This window comes from Antennarius striatus, chromosome 1, assembly GCF_040054535.1.
Source record: "Antennarius striatus isolate MH-2024 chromosome 1, ASM4005453v1, whole genome shotgun sequence".
In the NCBI taxonomy this organism is placed as follows: Eukaryota; Metazoa; Chordata; class Actinopteri; order Lophiiformes; family Antennariidae; genus Antennarius; species Antennarius striatus.
Genome location: NC_090776.1, coordinates 30,612,524 through 30,633,671, shown reverse-complemented (window position 1 = coordinate 30,633,671; position 21,148 = coordinate 30,612,524). Strand labels below are relative to the sequence as shown.

Below are 21,148 nucleotides of genomic sequence, written 5' to 3'. Positions count from 1 at the left end.
CACACCCACAACTTTTATTCCCCAGCAAATAGACTTAAATCAAATAGATTAAAGGTTCATACTATGAAAACTTAGTTTTCAGCAGGGTAATATTTATGATAATGCTAAGTAAATGGTAAATCAGTGTCTTTTTACTGTTGGGCTGGTACAATATTTACCCATAGAAAACATCCTAAACTGTTTTCAACCAATTTTTTTTTCAACCTTTTCTTTTTTTATATAGAGTGCATTTGCCAAGTTATTCTAGTTAGATTATTTTCATTACCAAAATAATATCTCAGTTCAAAAACTTTTGAGTTATTGTAATGCCACACATAAACACGTTATGCTATGCTATAGTACTATATTAAATTCAAGGAGAGCAGAGTCCACTTCAATAATAGGTCAATTAAAGTTGTATTAAATCTTTTTTCAGTTATTGATTTTAAGAAAATAACAATCATTTACACAATTAAATTAATTGATAAATTAACTGGATCTCATTTTAAACATTAGGTATGGGAGATCCAATATCAAGGCCAAAACATTATTGCAATGTCTCAAAACATGACTTCAGTTCATTTGACTCAATGAAACAATCAGCTTATTGAGGTCACATCAATATGACACTCACTGACAGTGCTTCACAGGCTTGATGTGATTGTATCAGTAAACACAATGTCAATATTTATCCCTTACAGCCTGAGGATTAGTATAGCGTGCCACGATTCCATTCCGCACAATTGAGCACAGCACTAGATTAACCGTTTCATGGTTGATCTGATCTTCTCAGTCATTCAGTTAGTAGGGGGTATGTGTCAGCTGAGAGCCAGCTGGCCTACATACTGCTTTAACCTCTTAAAAAGACCCCACTGCACTTTCAACCACCATGTGCTATAAATATATAAAATGTATTCAATCCATACAGATTTATTGCAGTGCAGATTATTTTTCATTCTTTCAATACTTTCATGACACTGCAGTTTTATAGCTTGAGAAGTAAATAAGTGCCTGTCCAAAACATTTGCTGTTCCAATCTCTCCATTCTCTTATGTGTCAGGAAAGGCAAAATTCATACCATTTTTAAGTGATTTTATAGTAAAATTCATTAATACAAGTACAGAACTGACAAATAATAGTGTGGCTAGAGAATAATGAGATAAAACAAAATATATATTAAAAAAAAACATCTGCAGTTGCCATAAAATTAAATTTCAATTTAAAGGCAAACACTAATACGTAGTATTTAATTACAATATTTAAAATAATTTGATATGCTAGAGGAAACCATAAGGCACACATTACAATTTTCCCATGTGCATAAGCAGCTACAATGAAAAGTGTTTTGTTAACTTGAATTAATCAAACATTGATGAATATGGTTTGATAGAAGCATCTCATGTACCAAGAATGGGTTATTATACGAAAAAATTATAAAAAATCCCAAACATGAACAATACAACAGATTGCTCAAATGGAGCTCATACAAGTTAAAAAAGCACAAAGCATTGTTTGATATAAAAATGTACTGTCTTCATACGCAATTTCCTTCATAATGAAAAACATTTGGTACAGTTGAACTCAAACAGGAATGAATGCGTAACATGCACACATATCAGCACACTGAAGACACAGATGCACTTACATGAACCAGGGACTACTGCTGACAAGATGAACAGCTTGGTTTGTGAATGAAGACCAATGGAATCGTTCGGTAACCAATACATGTAAGTGATATGCGATAATGAAATGATAAAGTTTCCAAATACATAATCCTTGTGAAAGTGTTAGAGTGGTGTCCTTCCTGCTCATTCAGTCCTCGGGATTCAAACGACCTCCCATCAGTCGCTGGCTGTGGGGAGAGGGCTCAGCTCCCTCCTCCAGCTGGAAGAGAGAACAGAGGGATGAACAAGCTGATAGGTCATTTGTAAATTCAAGGCTTTGGATGCTTATTTATTTATTCAGGTTTTTTTTCTTTCCAGACATGTTATTACAGCAGACTTCACTTTCTTCATCAACAACATCCGAAAAGAAAAAAAAAAAAAAGAGGTTTGATGGGTGGAAGCCATTGGCTTGTGAAATTCCCGTCCCCTGAATCAACAACCTCTCTCTCACTGCAACACATTGTCAACCAAACTCATTCATTGAATGTCACATTTAGATTATTTTCATGTGGTACATTATTGTTTTGAATCGTCCATTCAGTCCAATAGAGGTGCGTGTTTGCACACGTCTTCATCAGTTTGTGGAGTGAGTTAAATCTTGTTAATGACTTTTTAGTAATCCATTCTGTATGATGTGTCTGGACAAATTCATGGTGTCTGTGCCCATTCAATTTCTTGCTTTGTGTGGCTTCGTGTTGTGATATGTTCTTTTGACTTGGAGAGACAGTACACACACCACCATGAAGTAGTTGTTAAATGTGGATATGTTGTACTTGTGTGTCATTTCAAACAAGTGTGTGCACACACACATCTGACTCAGGAGATTCAGAGAAACACACAACACTGCTCTTGCCCTCAAGCTAACCCACCTGCCCCGAGTCAAAGACACACACCTGCTCTCTGATGTAGCTGGTCACACAGGGGGCCAACCCTCTGAGGACCAATCCAACAATGAAACACCACACAGACAGTCCAGCCTCAAACGCTGCAAACAAAGTGCAGGGGATCCACAGTGCCAGAGTGGTGTCCTGAGAGACAGGAAGAGATCTTTTTATTGAATTTTCATAATTTCTCAACAGTTGTGGACAAAGATTTGGGGAGACACAAAAGTCACCTGGAGTGATGAAGATAAAAAGAAGGAGTATAAGAGAAAAATTTTAACTCACGTAGATTCGTGTTGCATCGAATGGACATCTGGCACTGACAGGTGACCGAGCGTTGATGGGCACCTCTGTGTCATTGCACCCCAGCATCAGTCCCTGTCCATTGTGGGCAACAGTAATGCTAATGGCTAAGAGGAACCCGGTACAGCAGGCTGCTGAGAGCAAGGCATTCAGGAATGATGAAATAAGAAGTCCTATTTGCTGGAAACACGAAACATCATATCAAAACAGAGGCTGAGGTAACTATAGCATGGAAACGGAATCGATCTTATCAATGGCTGGAAACAAAACCAAATTCTTACCAGTCTTATTGCACACAGGTTCCTTGACACCAAGATGGCAATGATCCCTGTGGCAATGCTCTGAGTTAAAAATGACAAGATAATTGTTTCCGCTTAAGATCCCTTAGCTTTGAAGTGGTTTATGAAATGATGTGCCATAAGCAGTAATCCTGGCCCCAAGGATGTGAGGCTGTATTTTTTTGGGGGATGCCAAGTTCAAAAGAATCAGTGAGAGAAACTTCTCTTAAATGAAGGTGGCAGCTAACCAGTGGGAAGCAGAGCCAGTGTGATACTTATCAATCACAGTTCAGCTTAGATTTCCAGTGAACCCTGTAATTGCCTGTTTCGAGGGTTTGGTCCGGAGCACACATCAAAGAAATGAAACATCAGCGCCATCTCATCATCAACAGCTGTCTGTTTTTCTGACACAACAATGAATTGAAGCCTGCCCTGGAGCAACTGACGTTAGGCAAACTAGTTCACTTTTGACAGGCAAGTTGTGTCTTGATTGCTGAGAAGCATACACAACAGATGAGATGACTGGGCAAATCACTTCTGATTTTTAATGAAGGGGATTACACACATTTTCCTCTGACACACGACGCAAATCCACAGGAATAAATTCAGCATTGCTATCAATGGTAAAAGGTTTGGAAGATATACTAATACAAATTACTTTACAAGAAGTCCTAAACTGTCGGAGCTACTGACTCACCAACAAGCCAGAGGTGACAGAGATGATGTTGGCCACAGTGTATTCAGTGGTGACGTGCTGGCTGGGTTTGGAAATGTGGCGCAGAACACTGCCATGGACAATAGCTCCAAGAATGAAATTAATATGGCCAACCAGGATGAGAGTTAATCCCTTTTTCATCAGCCTCCTTGGCCCTTTGTCCTTGTCTGGATGACAGAAATATGGTCTAGGCTTATATCGAAACTGAGATACCAAGATTTACATATACATGAATGAATCTTTTATGTGAGAAAATAAATGTAGCATTATAAATAAAAACACACACTTGTCGTATATTAATAAAAACACACACAATGTATGATAACATTGGAAGAAATAGTGCCCGAAACAACATGACATAAAACAATAAACCAACAAAGAGATATCAAATAAATGGATTGGATACATCTACATCAAATCAGCAAATGAATAACAAACACAAAATGGAAAAACAGCTCAACTCACATGGTGTGCTCAATTTAAAGGTGAATATCTTACTAAAAAGACTCAACTGAAGCATTAGAACCGTTTTAAGAAAATTTTTTTTTTACCACATACCAGTTAATAATTCAGACTGAATGGTTGGTCAGTGACGGGACGAAGCTATGCAGAGCTAGACATTAAAAACTATTTTAAAACGACTCATCACTCTCTTGGGGTCACATATGATCTACAGTACAGCACACATTCATTCACTCGCCGCTCCGAACGGCCCAAACGACAGCGCGTTCCTCTCCCCGCAGGCCTGGGATCAGTCGTAACGGGAGGAAACCAAGAGGGCTGGTCGCTGCAAGCAATGTCAGGGCAACAGCAGGGCAACAGCAGGGCAACACGGGAAAAGCGCTCACCAAAAAGGCACATCTCGACCCTTTATCACTGTCAGGATGAAGGAATATCCGAAGATTTCGGCTACTTGTGGAACAAGGCCGAAGGAGAAACTCCTATGTAGCGCTGTCCACTTCCTGTATGACGTCATGCAGCCCACCTGAGAAACACCTGCGCCTTCCTGGACGCGGGGGAGCGCCACAGCCATTCGGATTTATTATTACCATCTTGTTGCGTTGTCCCCAAAACAATTAACTTCTTGCAAAAACAGACACGTAAAAAGTGAAATATTGAATAAATTACTTTTTAAACGTTCTACAAAGAGCGAACGATGAGACAGAGTTCACACATTTATTCGAAAGAACAGTTTGTCAGGATACACGTCTCAGGTAAGACATACGTTTACTGACATTCATTTCATACACAAGATATAAGACTATCAAAATGTAACCACAGAAATCACGTCCGTGGGGGACAGACTGAAGCTGCCCAACCACAACGATAATTTAACCAGCTTACACCCCCTCAATACTTTGGGTGAGTAAGCAAGGAGGAGAGGGAGAGAGAGAGGGAGAGAGAGAGGGAGAGAGAGCATTAGAGTAAAGCTTTTCTGCTGATCACATTGGCTGGTTTCTACCACATCCCTCCAGGACTGGTGCCCATACATTCTGGCTGACTTTAAAAACACATCTTTGGAATACACAGTATTTGCAAACAAACATAGGGAAATAAACAAGAAACCAAGAGGAGCTCCATATAATAATGCACAGCAAAAATACAGACAGGAGAATGATAGTGACCTGAATACGCTGAAAAATACCTCAGAAATATGACTGGACATCACCTAATGATTTCACCAGTGAGATGGAGAATCCATCATCAGAACCCAACAAGCAGCATGAGAGGAAATCTCTGTCTGTAAGCTCATACAGTAGTTCAATTTTAGTGGCATTATCTGTTATGAGCACATAATATCATTAAAACAAAATTGTTTCTGATAGTTGTGGATCCTGACTAGTATGAGCTTCCAGACACAGAACAATTTGTCCTCAGAGTTCTGAGTCAAAATGTCAGTCTATTGATCTCAGTACACGTCTATATCCATCTTTCATTTGTGCCTTTACATTCTTTGAAGGATATTGTCAACTCCCAGTTTAATGTATTGATGGAATGAAAAAAGAAAAAACCCAAAACAAGAAATGTATTTCAACTCAGACTCCTAACACGTGGTCCCAGTGAAAGAAAAGGAGGAAAAACAAACAACATCCAATATCTGTTTCAGACAGAAAATTGCTGACACCCCTAAGTATATGTATCAGGAATGGGTTCTCTTTCTGAAGAACATGGAAGCTGACTTCAGAAAGCAAGTCGCACGAAAATAACATTCAAAAAAATGTAGAGCCCAACGAGGAGAAAAAAAAAAAGAGTAAAATAATTAAAAACTTAGATAACACATTTTAAGGCATATGTGCAGGAAAAGAAGAAGACAAAGTTGGTTAAAATATAAACAAAAACAAAAACATTCAGTAACACTGTGTTCACAGTACCTCAAAGTCATTGGCATACATTCTTCTGGAGAATTGGCATGACAGCTTAAAATGTGACGTGTTGCAAAACACACATTTTGAGGTGAGTGCAAGGCTTTTTTTCCTTATTACACTTGGGTATCCATCATTTTATCTATACAGTCAAGTTGTATTTTTGCAATCTGGTTTTCAACCTTTCGTGTGGTATTTAATAAATCATGCTGATTTATTAAATACCACATGAAAGGTGAGCTCTTTCAAAAATAAGTAGCCAACTCAGAAACGAGGATCCAAATGGAAAGGCTTACTATTTTCTTTGAGTAGAAAACTGATCCTTTCAGTGATTAACAGATGTGGCGTGACTAAAAAGAAAGCCTGAATCAGCTGTGATCATGTTTTAGACTCATCCTGACAAAAACAAGCCACACAATTCATACCATACACACCTCACTCTAAAAAGTAACTGTGCGCTTGAGAAGAAGTAAACGTGAGAGTGACGTCACATGTACACAACTCATTACATATGTGACTGACGCAGGAATAATGAGGTTGAACTTTAAGTCACACTTCAGAGCCACTTTTGTAGCAAACTCATCTTTATAAAACAAAAAAAGAAAGTGAAATGACCCCAGGTGGCTTGGCTGAGGACACCTGGACTCAAAAATATTTAAAATTGGCCTTCTTTTTAAGGTTTAGTGTGCTTTAAAGTTTCATTCATAAAATAATAAGAAAAATACCCATCATGTGGTCACATTATCCAATACTTTGTAAACCCCCGTCCAAAAAACCCAAAAAACAAGCCCAGAACAAAAATACTAATTACAACCAAAGAGAGTATTCATGAGATAGTAATGTGTGTTGAGGAAATCATTGCTAATGAATAGCTTGGCTGAATGTTTCTTCAAGTAGAGCAGCTACTTTGTTTTGGTCCACCTATGAAGAAGACAAACAGAAAAAAACCTATTAAAGATTTGTTTCAAGCTGGGGAAAGAAAATCATAATCCTGACAATTCAGCCACATTCAAACATACACAAGTCAGAATGGACAGGGTGTACACCGAAAATCCATTACAAGGACAGAGAAGCCTTCCTATGCGCACACCCACAGAGATGAAGTGACATTAGCAAGGCAGGTAGGTGGAATAAATCAGCTGATACATGTGATAAGGCTCTTGTAGGATGTGTTAATGTGTTGAGGGAGAGTCAGGGGTTGCCTTACCTCTTAAAAATCAGCTCCAGTTTTGGTACAGAAATAGCATGCTCAGCTACAATGTCACCCAAATATTTGACTTGGGCTTTGCATGAACACAGACACACGCATACACACAATGACACACACGTACCTCACTGATAAAGCCCAGCTCAACCAGCTCTCCAGTCAACTCTTGAGCTTTCTCATCTGTAACACACACCAGCTCAGTTAGTCAGATCAATTTATGTTCAATCACCTCCACAAGTCACCATCTCACTCAGAGGAAAAAGCTCAGGCTTAGGGTAAATACCATATTCAGAAAAGTTGGTCCAAAAACATCTTTCCAATCCACACTCACCTTTACCATATTAGAAAAAGCGTCAGACAGCAGCTGTTGTTGCTCTTTGAAAGGACAGAATGTAACCTATCTGGCAGCAAAATGGAAAAAGCCACCGTGTTTCAACCCAGTGTTGTTTTCATGAGGATGTGTTCAAACATGTTTGATTTTTAAATATTCCTATTAGGCCTGCTGTAAAAGGCTTAACGGATGGACAATTTGAAGTCTGTCTTCTTTCTCTCGGTTGAAAAGTGCCTGGAAGTCAACTTCTGGGTTGATTATTTATCTTCTCTTCAGATCCCTTTCTCTAAATGTTTAACCTATAAATCCACGTTCTGCAGTTAGGAACAAATACGTCTCAGAAAAAGAAAGATTGAGATTTAACCACTGACATAGTTTCAATACAGTAGTCTGTTACAAAGCAGCTGTGTAACTTCAGTTCTCTCAGTGCTATTCTAGCTCTTCCATCACGTGACACATATGCAGGAAAGTTTTGAAATATTACTTCCAATATCTTGAAAATATAAGGCACGCCAAGGTCAAGTTGACACACAGGAAGTACAAGCACATACTGTATTATATCAAAAGAAAAGCAAACAAAATAAATGTAAAGCTGTACAAAATATAGAAACATATGGAGTGCTGCTGAAAAAAACAAACAAGGACAATGCACTCAGAACAAACCAGATCAGAACTTCTGATGAAAATGATTTCGTTAATTTTCAATGTCAACTTTTTTAAAAAACCATTTACATCTACATAAACTTACAGTCCCTCACTTGTTTTAGACAAACTCAGACAAATCAACACTTTTTAAAAAATTCTTTGCCTGTGCCTATTCGGGAGAAGACGTTAGGGTCTGCTGATTTTTAATAATGTGGCTGTGAAATTACAACTGTATCAGGAATGTAGCTGTGAATATTCAAACAAATGGAAGAGAAGAATCCTTGAACCACTTGGCATGAAGTAAACAATAACACCTCACTCTGTTCGTGCTGGAGGGTGGGCGTACCTGTTTGTTTCTGACTCATCATCTGAAAAATGATTCATTATCTTGCTTTGTAGATAAACAAGCTTCAGCTGTTAATACGGTAGAGAGAGGTAGGAGAGGTATGCTGAAGACCAAGGGAGTCAAAAGGTTCAGTCAAGTAGTGACCCTGCACAGTGCGACTTTGGATTTTGTCATATAAAGTGCATGAGGTGTGTCGATCACACACGAGTGTGTATGCTTGTGCAAGACAGAGAGATGAGCGTATTTGACAAAGTGGTATTGGAGAGTCCGAGTGTGAGAGAAGACATATGAAGTGAGAAACAGTGGAAGACAGAAAGAGCAGTGTGTGTGTGTGTGCGTGTGTGTGTGTGAGAGAGAGAGAGAGAGAGTGAAAGACAGGGAGTTGAAAGCTTGGAAAGAGATAGTCAGATCTTGACGTAGGAGGTGACAGCTGTCAGCTGCAGCCTCTCACAGGCCAGGCATTCTCCACACGCCTGCAACATTATACATGCCTTCCATACCTGTGTGTGCATGTGACCACTGGATCATGCTGCATCATTATTTTGACCAGCGTAACAGTTGTGTTGTTGGTCTAGTATGTTACACAATACAAAGAGGAAAAACATCAAGTTTTAAAGTTAATGGGTGATGCTGTCTTAGCCATAGAGAACTGCTGATCTTGGGGATCTTGGAGAAATAAAGCATAATGGCATTTAAAAAATACCTGCATCATCTTAAGTACATTTATTTATTTATTTAACCTTTATTTAACCAGGCAAGCAATTAAGAACAGGTTCTTATTTACAAATGCTGCCTGAGCTAAGAGCAGTGGCTCTTAGAGGTGTGGGGGTGGGGAGGAAGTCTAAAATAAACACAAAAACATACACTATACAGAAAATATAAGAAAAATAAATACAAGACAAGAGAACGAGGCCGAGAAAGAGAGAGAGAGAAAGAGAGAGAGACACTCAACAAGTGCAGCTGTCAGCTACAATTTCATGTAGGTTTTGTTTAAAAGCAGTGAGTGATATGGGGACAGTGAGTTTGAGGCAGTTTTGAAAATTGTTCCAATCCTTAGCTGCAGCGAATCGAAAGGCACTGCGACCAAAGACAGCACGGGCTTTAGGGATGGAGAGTTTGATGAGCTTGCTGGACCTAAGATTGCGGGCAGGACGGAAGTGGTGTAGAAGGGAGGAGAGGTACATTAAAATATATCTAAATTAAAATCTATATAAAATTTCCAAAGGACCCCATTGCACATTGCTGTTCATACACAACCGTTTATATTTGAAAAAAACATTATTTTTGAAGTTGTGGAAAAAGATATTGAAATTAAAGAAAATAATTGTCCTTTGGGCAAAGATTCACTGACAGATTTTTGATGTCTTGCAGATAAAGTCACATGATCACATAATGATAACCTCCTCCAACTCTTATTGGCCAATGTGAAAAAAACAACCTAAATCCCAAAACCAGTGTATCTAATATAGGGCAGCGAGGTTTTCGTGACATGTAAGCGACAGTCGGTCTCCTCCTAAAATACTCTTGCATACTGTACAATATATTTTGATCCCATCTGTGTTTCAGACTCTCTCTGGAATCTCACTCTCACCTTCCTACATTACCCAGTGCACACACTGAAGGGGGGTCATATATCACAACTCTGTGTGTGGTAAAATGTGAGAGCACAGTGGACTATGTTGGTAAATGATACACACATTAACGTATTATTTATCATCATATCTAGTCATGTGACATATGATGAACAAAATACACCAAAGCCTGTAACTTTCTTCTACAGTATGTCCCATAAGCTAAGTGCTACATTTTTGGGTTGGTTGTTTGAACACTAACTTGAGAACATGAGCAGGAGAAAAGTTAGATGACACACACACACACACACACACACACACACACACACACACACACACACACACACACACACACACACACACACACACACACACACACACACACACAGGAATCTAATCAGCTTATCGTCTGTTATATCACTTAAACAGGACACACCTTCAGGAATATCAATTATATGAGTCGCTGTTGAATTAACTGGCAGTAAAAATCAAAGATTGTGTCTTTATCATTTAAAGATCTTCTTTTCCTTTCGGCTCTTCCCTTCAGGGGTCTCCCCAGCCAATCAGTGTCCTCCATCTAACCCTGTCTTCTCATCCTCTTCTCTCACACCAACTACCTTCATGTCCTCTTTCACTACATCCATAAACCTCCTCTTTGGTCTTCCTCTAGGCCTCCTGCCTGGCAGTTCAGAACTCAGCATCCTTCTACCAATATATTCACTATCTCTCCTCTGGACATGTCCAAACCATCTCAGTCTGGCCTCTCTGACTTTATCTCCAGAACCTCTAACATGTGCTGTCCCTCTGATGGACTCATTCCTGATCCTATCCATCCTGGTCACTCCCAGAGAGAACCTCAGCATCTTCATCTCTGCTACCTCCAGCTCTGTCTCCTGTCTTTTCCTCAGTGACACTGTCTCTAGACCAAACAACATCGCTGGTCTCACCACAGTTTTGTACACCTTTCCTTTCATTTTAGCTGAAACTCTTCTATCACACATCACACCTGACACTTTCCTCCACCCGTTCCCTGCTCTCACTGCAGATCACAATGTCATCTGCAAACATCATAGTCTATGGAGATTCCTGTCTGACCTCGTCTGTCAGCCTGTCCATCACCATAGCAACAAGAAGGGGCTCAGAGCTGATCCCTGATGCAGTCCCACCTCCACCTTGAACTCCTCTGTCACACCTACAGCACACCTCACCACTGTCTTACAGTCTTCATACATGTCCTGCACCGCTCTAACATACTTCTCTGCCACTCCAGACTTCAAATCTTTGATTTAAAGATATGCAATCCCAAATGTTATCTCCCACTTCACATTTGGTTGTCTCCCACTTCACATTTGGTCTTATGAACTTTGCCCTTACTAGGAATTTTGAGGAGAATGTGAGACATTATTTCCCCGCATCTACATTTAAAGTGTTTACCATTAAATACAGTTAGAGTCATTGTGTGTGTTGTATGAATGTCTTACATGGTAACATGTCACAGCTTAGATGTCTCGTCAGTTTATCCTCCAGTTTCAGCAGTAATGTTAGCTGAAAGGGACACAAAAAACACAATATTATTATTACTTTACCTCTATCCACAGACTAACAATAATGGTTAAAATAACACTTTGTTGTTGCTCAATGAAGAAAGCCTATGTAACAGGGTAACATTAAATCAGTACATTATCATACACTTACATGATATTTTGCTCCCTCTTCGACAGGTTCAACGCTACACTGCATGTGAATGACCTGCAAAATAAATATGTTGTGAGGGTAGAATATTCTGAGCTATACTTTACTCCTGCAAATACAAACATATTTTGCATCTTGATTCAGTGACTCATGGAAATCAAGATAAATATAGAACATAATGATTTGTACATACACGTCTCCCCTCAACCTCTGTAGGTTCAGGACTGGGGGATTTGATCAAAGGGATGAAAATGGGAGATTGAAGGGTTTCCTGTAGAGTTTGCTGAGGACAAGGAACTCCGAACGCTGTCATCGGATAAATACCATTCCTGCTCCAAGGGGAAAGGAGATGCAAGAAAGAAAGAAAGAAAGAAAGAGAGGAAAATTAAAATGAGAGAAAGAGACCAAAAGAGATGACTGAAAAAAGAATGATGTAATGCATAACAGAAACAAAATAATTTGGCGCATGGAAAGTAAAAAACAAAAGATATGAAGGAGAGGAAGTCGAAAATAAATATTTTTTAAAAAAATCAAAACTTATAATAGCACAATTTATTAATGTACAAAAGAACAGGTCTTCATTCTCTTTTCACAAAATCAAAACCTTTATCAAAAATATTATTCCAGACTAAAATAAAAAGTGCACCAGTTCATACAGTTATGCAGAGGTCACCAATATCACAGTAAATAACTGCAGACTCTCTGCTGTACATGCGATACAGAAAAAGAAAAATAATTGTTGTGTTCTGCATCAGTTGTTTAATAATTCTTTAAATTTATCAAAATCTTTAATATATTTTGGTGAAAAAATTCAAATATTACTCTTTTGTTAGAGCATTTAACCATCTACAGGTATATACAGTATGTATTTACAGTTGCGGGAAGAGACCACAACAGGCAGATGGTCCCATACTGACCTCATGTGGATGGATAGCAATATAACAAGTGATCTAACCAACTCCTCACCTCACATCCTCAAGGAATTTGTCAAGCTCCAGGGCAGGAAACTGTGAAAGCCTACAAGAATAAAGTGAGAGGGTGAATGTTGGCTTGTGCTATAAAACACTGAGTGGTCAGATATACTGGGAAGATGTGATACAACTTCATTTTATTTATACATTACCAAGAATGAAAGAATATCATAAATGCAGTACTGGATCATAGGCCCATTATTAGTTGTATGTACGTATATTGCTATACATAATTTTTGAAGACCAATTTGTGTAGCTGTTTCCCCACTAACACCAATAACATCTCATTCTGAACCAGTAGAGCACTGGTAACTTCTTCATTTCACGTCCAAACACACCTGGTGGAGATCTGCCCTTTGCTCAGTACAGGCCTTTAGTGGTATATCCATATATTCCATATCATTTTTCTGAATGAGTACCATTATCATCTGAACTACACTGAGCTTAAAATGACTGTCAAACATGGATACCATTTCCTGGTCCTTACTTGAGGTGCACATCTTCTTTTGTCTCAGCAATGACGAGGTTGGGGTCAAGGTTCTTGGTAATCTCCTCCAGGGCATTCTCAGGAATCATGTCTAGATATGATGATTTGTGAGTTGCAGGAAAAGAGTATATCCCACTGAAAGAGTCATCACTCGCTCTCTCTCTCTCAGAGAGCAGTACTGCTTTTTTGTGCATGTCAAAGACTCACATTGGTGGCTGACAATACAATGTGCAGCCAGCAGTTTTAGCAGCGGTACTTCAAACAGAGCCTGGTTAAACAGCAGCTCTCGGGCAGTAGGTCTTGTACTGGGATCACATTCGAGACACTTCTGGATTAATTCCTACAAAAATAAACATTTGAATCTCACACACATCTGTGGATATTATCATTTTTAGGACATATCTGAATTTCAAAGATACTTAGATACACACATGCAATGCATCTGGTATAAGAGAAGAGAATATGAGTTTGATCATCATGAAAAACCACTTCACCTTCTGCAGTGGGTCTTCAAGTAACTGGATTGCATTGTTGATGGCCTCCTGAGAAATATAAGAGGATTCTCCATTTCCATGGATTTCCAAGAGAGCCATCTACAAAACACAAATACACATGTTGACATACTGCTTAGGGAAAGCGCTTGGGACAATCGATCACATAATGAGAGTCTCACCTCCAAAGCACACATGCCAAATGAGTAGATGTCTACAGCCGTGGTAACATCGACAGCTAAAATAAGGTAAAGAACAAATGGGAAAAAAAAAGCATACAAATACAGTAATCCCCCTCAAGATGTGAGGCTTTACTACATCACGGATTGTCAAAATTATATATAGATTGTCCTCGATGAGATGTAAGTTTCATCTCGTTGAGAACAAGGAAGACAGCGAGAGGCCAGGAGCCAGTGTCTTGCATGAGCTGTAGTCACATGACACCGTACAGACACACTATTGGCTGACAGTATCTGTGTGTGCACTGCGTTCAGAGTCACGGTTCCTCCTGCGAGTTTACTTTTGACTTGTAAAGTGGAACTTTTCTTTGTGAAACCCTTGTAATGGCTCCCAAATGTGCTGCAACTTCTAATGTGGTTTAATGTCAGTATGGGGAGGATTCATAAACATTTAAATTGCAGTATATGTAAATAATAAAATTAATATTTGGTTGCTATACTGCAGATTCTCATTTTTTGCGGGTGGTTCTAGAACACAGTAACTGCGAGTAACAAGGGATTACTGCATTTTATATAAAAATGTATGCACTGCTGCCAGATATGACAGTTTCTTAATGTTTAGATTTAAATCTCAACTGAACAAAATCTATATAGAGCTGGGGAAAGAACAAAGTAACTAAAAGATCTGCACCATATCATGACCAATCTATTGTTTATGCCAGCACATGATGAAATTTAATAAGAAAACAGTTTTCTTTGGTAAAATAAAAAAAGAATTTAAAATACATTCTTTCTTATATACCTGCATCAATGTGTTCACTCTGTAGGAAACTATTAAAATAAAAGACAACAGAAATAACTATAAAGTGATATTTTGGCCTCATCTACCTCCATATTCTGGGGCATAGAAGTGCATGTTCTTCTGTTCCTCGTGACATGTCTTCACATGATTGTTGATGGTGTCTGGAGCAACTGCAGGTGAAACAGTTAGAGGGAATGTCACGGACATCAAGAAGTGGGATGTAGAACAACGACCCAAGGGACAGACAGAAAGTGAGCATACAGAATAACAAAGAAGAAAAGTGGAGGAAGAAAGTGAATGATACGAGCACTAAAAAGGGGAACATCAAATCAATCAAAAGTGCAAGATGCTGAGAGACTGAAAACTCTTCTTGCGAGAAAGTAATCTAGTACCTTGCAGTAAATGCACACACGTCTAATTTTATAAACCACATTACACACCCTCTTCAATAAAATCACAGTCATAAAAATGTGAAGGACTATGTCATCGCTGGAGTTAAGAACCCTCTGTTTTTGAAAGATGAGAATTTAATTTTCTTTTTCAGGCAAAATGCCAGGGGAGAATAGCTTTGGTGCCTCCAGCATTGTCACTTTGTATAGTTTACTTCACAATTAGGTAATGTTTTCTTTAAATCCACCATTTAGCTTAATTTAACACTAAACCTGACTAAAATGGAGGAAAACTGACTATACCTGATCCGATCTTGATGAGCCCATTGTGTTGGATAAAGATGGTGTCACAAGTGAGGTTGCCATGGATGATGGGAGGGTCACATGAATGGAGGTAACTGAAATACAGGAAAAAAACAAAAAACAGATGCCAAAACCAATGAGAAATGAATTTGGACTGATTCCCACATGAGTGCACTCTGAGTGAAAATGTGTGAAACTGAGAAACTGACCTGAGAGCAGAGAGGATTTGTGTGCACCATCTCTTCCAAGCCTGTAGGATCATATCTCTTATCAGAATGCTTACTCATCAGTTTCCAATATGAAGGAACTACGACTTGAATTGGTTGAAACAGTAATGACCTTGCTCTGATAAAGAGGCTGTAATATCTCTTTAGGTATGTAGCTCACACATAGCAGGATTCTCATTTAATATTATACCACTGTGCTATATGCACATCAGTTATCACCTTTTCATGCATGGTTTTGTGATTTTTCTTTGTCTTCTTCAGGAACTGCTTCAAACTTCCTGATGACATATATTCTGTAATAAAAATTACCTGCAGAAAGAAGGGCAAATAATTATTAGGCAGGCAGATGAATATATTAAAAAAGAGACAAGAATGTACTTGTACTATTAAAGATTATTAACACAAAATACCAAACAACACAGCGGTGTCTACAACGTAATTCTGAGCTACAACACTCACCCTAGCTCGGTTTTCCTCAGTGTCAGCCCAGTATTGGTGAAACTTGACAATGTTTGCATGTTCTAAATGGATCAGGTTATCAAATACCACCTTCACCTTCTCCTAAACAGAAAAAACACAATATAACATGTTATTACAATTATTAACAAAAAAGATTTTTTGTTTGCAGTGACTTGACTTAAACGACTGATTTTAAGGAAATATTATTTCTAATTGTTTCCGATATTTGTGTCGCTCTGATCTTTATCATGGAATAACATTTTTGTCTCAAAGTGATTAATAATACTGTAGATCTGCAATGGATAGTAGACAAAATAAGTTAATCAAACTTGGGTTCTGACTGTTGATCAGACAAGGCAAATATTCTGAAGACATCACTTCAGTTAAAATATTAATGAGGAAAGTAACTGGCAAATTATTAATTAATTGTTTAATTATTAAATTAATTAGTATTTTTTAAAATATTATGTAGTTTTCTAGAATTTTTTAAATATTATATTTCTCACTGGTAAAACGGGGGGTGGAACACTTCTTTCCTCCACTGTATTATTTAAACAATCCTCATCTTCAATGCTTTCAACCTTGCTTCCAATAAAACGTTTGAAAGTATGTCTGCGAGTGCTACAATTACAGAACGTTACCTTCTTTTTAATTAATAGAGTGCTGCCAGACAATTGGAAGGAGCTCCAACAGTTTCAAACAAAACATTTTGTGAATATAAGTTTATATGAATGTGAGTTTATCTGAAACTATAAAAGCTTGAAGATTAAATTTCCACATAATATTTGAAAGAACATTTCCATGTCCATAAAAAGGTGACAGCTCTAATCTTGGAACAAAGGATGTGATAACCCTGACTGTCTTGAACCTAGGAAAACTAATCAAATCAAAATATTATAACTGCTGGCCAAAACCAAAAATGACCCCTTGATCAATGCAAGGCAGGGAGCTTTAAGCAATACAGTAATGTATTGTGAATTAACTCCATACCTGATGTGACAACCTGGTTCCTGACAACTAACCTTCGTCACACTCTTGGAATGTCATACACAAACAAGAATGCAGCGATACGCTCCAAGGACAGCACACACAGATACTTGCAGACAGCCAGTATATCCCTCCCTGGAAGGATATTACCCAGAGTCGTCAAGGAACGTCCCAATTAAGGGTCCAATGCTCCCACTCTAACGCTCACACATCATCACTAGGGACCCAACATACCCCTTCACCTTCTCAAGGACATTTCCTAATCAGGGACGTGGACTTAAATCTCGCACAGGGAAGCTCAAATGATGAATTACTACAGAGCAATAACCACAGACATCATCACTGGGTGACTCGGATGAAATATGTGAGGATCTTGCTCTTGAATTTAAAGCAGAATTATCATTGCTTATCATCACAATCTACAGGCCCCCAATATATTCAAAGTTGTCTATACAGGCATTCTCACAGCTGGACTCACAGGGTTTCATTAAGATATGATCTAACGCTTAATCTTGAGTTGAGGCCTGAATACCCACATCAACAAAAAGAATGCCTCCAAAGCTATGGAACTGATGAGACAGCTTTGATCAAAAATAGAAATAAAGCCACTCATTAATCTGGTATTCTAGACTTGGTCATCACAACTAGGTTAAACATCATCTCAACATCTGCATTGTTCCTCAGCAACCAAATAAAAACATTTAGATCCTGTATTAAAGAGAGATGATCTCAGCAAACCTTCTGAAAAAAAGCGAGACCACTGGAAAATCCACCCGTTTTAAATTTGCTAAACTTTGCAAGACTACCACTTACTGTTAAAAACCCATTCCAACCAACTATAGGCCAAAATACATCCTTTGGCTAATCAGTAAGATACTAGAAAAGATGGCTTTAGGCCATACTTGGATACAGCTCATTTCAAAGAGAAAGGGGTCTCCACAGAGAATCAGTGTCCTCCATCTAACCCCGTCTTCTCATCCTCTTCTCTCACACCAACTACCTTCATGTCCTCTTTCACTACATCCATAAACCTCCTCTTTGGTCTTCCTCTAGGCCTCCTGCCTGGCAGTTCAAAACTCAGCATCCTTCTACCAATATATTCACTATCTCTCCTCTGGACATGTCCAAACCATCTCAGTCTGGCCTCTCTGACTTTATCTCCAGAACCTCTAACATGTGCTGTCCCTCTGATGTACTCATTCCTGATCCTATCCATCCTGGTCACTCCCAGAGAGAACCTCAGCATCTTCATCTCTGCTACCTCCACAGCTCTGTCTCCTGTCTTTTCCTCAGTGACACTGTCTCTAGACCAAACAACATGGCTGGTCTTACCACAGCAAATACAACAGGACAAATAGTGCTCTAACAAACATAATCAGTGATTTCGGTCTAAATTATTATATAAAGCAGCTAAACAACTCTACTCTACCAAATGATGCCACAGCTATACCACCTGTCATTTGGCAATTAATTAATTAATGATTTATTCAATACCAATTGAGAACAAAACTTAATTCCTAATAGAGCGCCCCCCCCCCAATACAAAGCAAAAGCAAATTGAATCGAAGTTTAAAGTCTGACATTAATGAGTTGACAGAAGCCTTGTTTTTTTCAATCTTTGAAACATCGCTAGAGTATGGCTATTCATGAATAAAGTAATACTTTCAAACTGATTTATGCTTTTATTTCAAGCCAACTTTATTTCTGTAATGCTCTCTTTATTGTTATTCCAGAAAAGCAACTGAACACATTTATCTTTTCCAAAACTCAGCAGTTCAGTTTTTCAACCAGAGGACTCAATTTTAGCAGATCTGCACTGTCTTCCTGTCACCTTTGAAGTTGACTCAAGGACCTACACCTTTATATACAAAGCTCATAATGGGCTAGCCCCAAGCTATATTGCCATCTCTCTTGTTTAGTATTTGCCTTCCAGACAACTTGGATCATCTGCAACTATTATATTAGAGGTTCCCAGACATTGACACAAGAAAATCTGTGGATGTAGATTATGGTCAATTATGATGCCAAACTATGAACACAATACCAGCAGATGTCAAGGAAGGAGACCTGAATGTTTTGTAAAAGAGCTAAAATTTTATTTCTTCACTTAGCATTTAGCTATTTATCACTTTCTGCAGTAAAAAAAACTAATGAGCACCATGCATTTCTGCATAACTGCACTACATTTAAGATGCTATATTTCACTTAATTCAATATATTTAATTTTTACTAATCTTTTAATGATCATTTTGATTTTCATTGTTATTCACCATAGCACACCAATAGTAAAGACGATTTACCATGATCACAAAATAATCACCAAAGCAACTCCTTCATGGTTCAAGTCGTACTTTGTAATACTGGGATTCACCTCTAGCAGTTTGAAGTTCTTCCGCTCAGAGATCATGACCTCATTCCACACCACCTCCACCCCTTCCTCTGTGTCCATGGCTAAGTATGCAGCATCTATACCTGGGACATTACGCTGATTTACCTACAAGAGGGAAAAAATATGACAGACCTTATGAGATAATTCATTTCATCATTAAAATGAATTACAAGACACATAAATACAAGTATACAAACAAAAACATTAACTGCCCTCCTCCCTGTTTCAGCTGATGTGGCTTCTTTTAATTACATGGCTATGCATCAACAAAATTAGTTGACAAATTTTGATACTGATTAATTTTATCCATTCATCAGTATCAATTTTGATACTGATACTGAACAATGATAAGCCATGTTATATAAAATCAGACACATCTTAATCTCTTTGTGTTAAATGAACAGTCACAATACAGTCATCTGTCTATCTCAAAATTATTTTAACATTATGAAATGACTAACATCACACTATTGCCCCATCTACTGAGGCAGTTGATTTAGCTTTGTGACTCTGGTATACATATGTCATTAGTTCAGAGCCCAGTTTAAATTTTATTTGTCACAGAAATGACATTCTTTTCACTATTCACCAAGCACACCACGTGTAAGAAGTTACCTCCTCTCTGCGTTTCTGCCATCGCCCACAGGGACTTTCTTCTAGGATTTCTGACTCATCCTCACTCTCATCCTCATCCTCCGTCGCTGTGGTGACAGGAGACTGTGTGGAGGACACAGGTGACGACACAGATGATCCATCTGGTACTTGTTGAGCATTTGGAGGCCTGTGTCCCGTTGTGACCTCTGGCATGTTTCCCTCTTCACTTGGAGTTCCTTTTCCTTGTGGGTCCGACATCATGACACAATGTGTATACTTCTATGTTTTCCTCCTTGGGCTCCAGGTTCCTTGGGTGCAACAAGTGGTAGGGAGCTTCTTTCCTGCTTTCTGCTTCGTACAGGCCACTCACACATACATTTTGTCTGGTGGCCTGGTTTTCAACAAGGTAGAGCTGAAGAAAGGATTCGTATAAACATTAGCGAACAGGTGGAGGAGGGTCAGATCGGTGCGGGTGGGATTGACTAGTCGAATGCCTCGTTAGTAGCTTGAATGTGAGAGCCAGCCCAACACAATGTAGAGCTGCAGTATTCTAACACAGAAGTCACTCAGACTAACTGGCTAATACTGACTACTGAAAGTTAGCTAGCTAGTCAAGGCTATTGGCAATCAACGTGTTAGTACGAAGAAGTTCAGCTTTCCACTCCTCTGCTAATTTTACCCGGCTAACAGGCTAATATGGGGGTAAATAAACAAATAACTTCACTGACGTAACATAAAGTTAAGTAGCACTTACCGTGGAACAGAAAACAAACACAAAAAACGGCATTGGGTTACATACTGACCAAAATTCAGGGGAAAAAGTCGCTTTCATAGAAAAATGCTACTTCGTCATAAAGTAAGTTGTTGGGTTTCACATCCCTGACTCTGAGCAGGA

The 21,148-nt window shown here is 38.6% G+C and overlaps 2 protein-coding genes across 4 annotated transcripts; both read right to left on the bottom strand.

Moving 5' to 3' along the window:
- Positions 1–1,063: 1,063 nt before the first annotated feature.
- Positions 1,064–4,899, bottom strand: krtcap3 (keratinocyte associated protein 3). 2 transcript variants are annotated; one of them, XM_068328163.1, is made up of 6 exons: positions 4,669–4,898; positions 3,803–3,987; positions 3,109–3,168; positions 2,810–3,007; positions 2,537–2,671; positions 1,064–1,863 (listed from the first exon to the last, which is right to left on the bottom strand). In XM_068328163.1, the coding sequence occupies exons 1-6, from the start codon at positions 4,679–4,681 to the stop codon at positions 1,792–1,794; spliced, it is 663 nt and encodes a 220-aa protein (XP_068184264.1). In that variant the 5' UTR covers positions 4,682–4,898; the 3' UTR covers positions 1,064–1,791. The 2 variants fall into 2 exon arrangements, with proteins under 2 accessions (XP_068184264.1, XP_068184347.1); XM_068328246.1 differs by lacking the exon at positions 3,109–3,168 and having other exon boundaries at positions 4,669–4,899.
- An 83-nt stretch (positions 4,900–4,982) lies between these two features.
- Positions 4,983–21,137, bottom strand: LOC137604029 (nuclear receptor-binding protein-like). Of its 2 annotated transcripts, XM_068328049.1 has the most exons (18): positions 21,008–21,137; positions 20,275–20,665; positions 19,642–19,764; positions 16,284–16,385; positions 16,044–16,133; positions 15,807–15,847; positions 15,598–15,692; positions 14,992–15,075; positions 14,107–14,162; positions 13,928–14,026; positions 13,641–13,773; positions 13,434–13,524; positions 12,942–12,992; positions 12,169–12,304; positions 11,979–12,032; positions 11,765–11,828; positions 7,515–7,570; positions 4,983–7,104 (listed from the first exon to the last, which is right to left on the bottom strand). In XM_068328049.1, the coding sequence occupies exons 2-18, from the start codon at positions 20,512–20,514 to the stop codon at positions 7,045–7,047; spliced, it is 1,575 nt and encodes a 524-aa protein (XP_068184150.1). In that variant the 5' UTR covers positions 20,515–20,665; positions 21,008–21,137; the 3' UTR covers positions 4,983–7,044. The 2 variants fall into 2 exon arrangements, with proteins under 2 accessions (XP_068184150.1, XP_068184087.1); XM_068327986.1 differs by lacking the exons at positions 4,983–7,104; positions 7,515–7,570 and adding an exon at positions 9,547–9,846.
- Between the last annotated feature and the right edge of the window lie 11 nt (positions 21,138–21,148).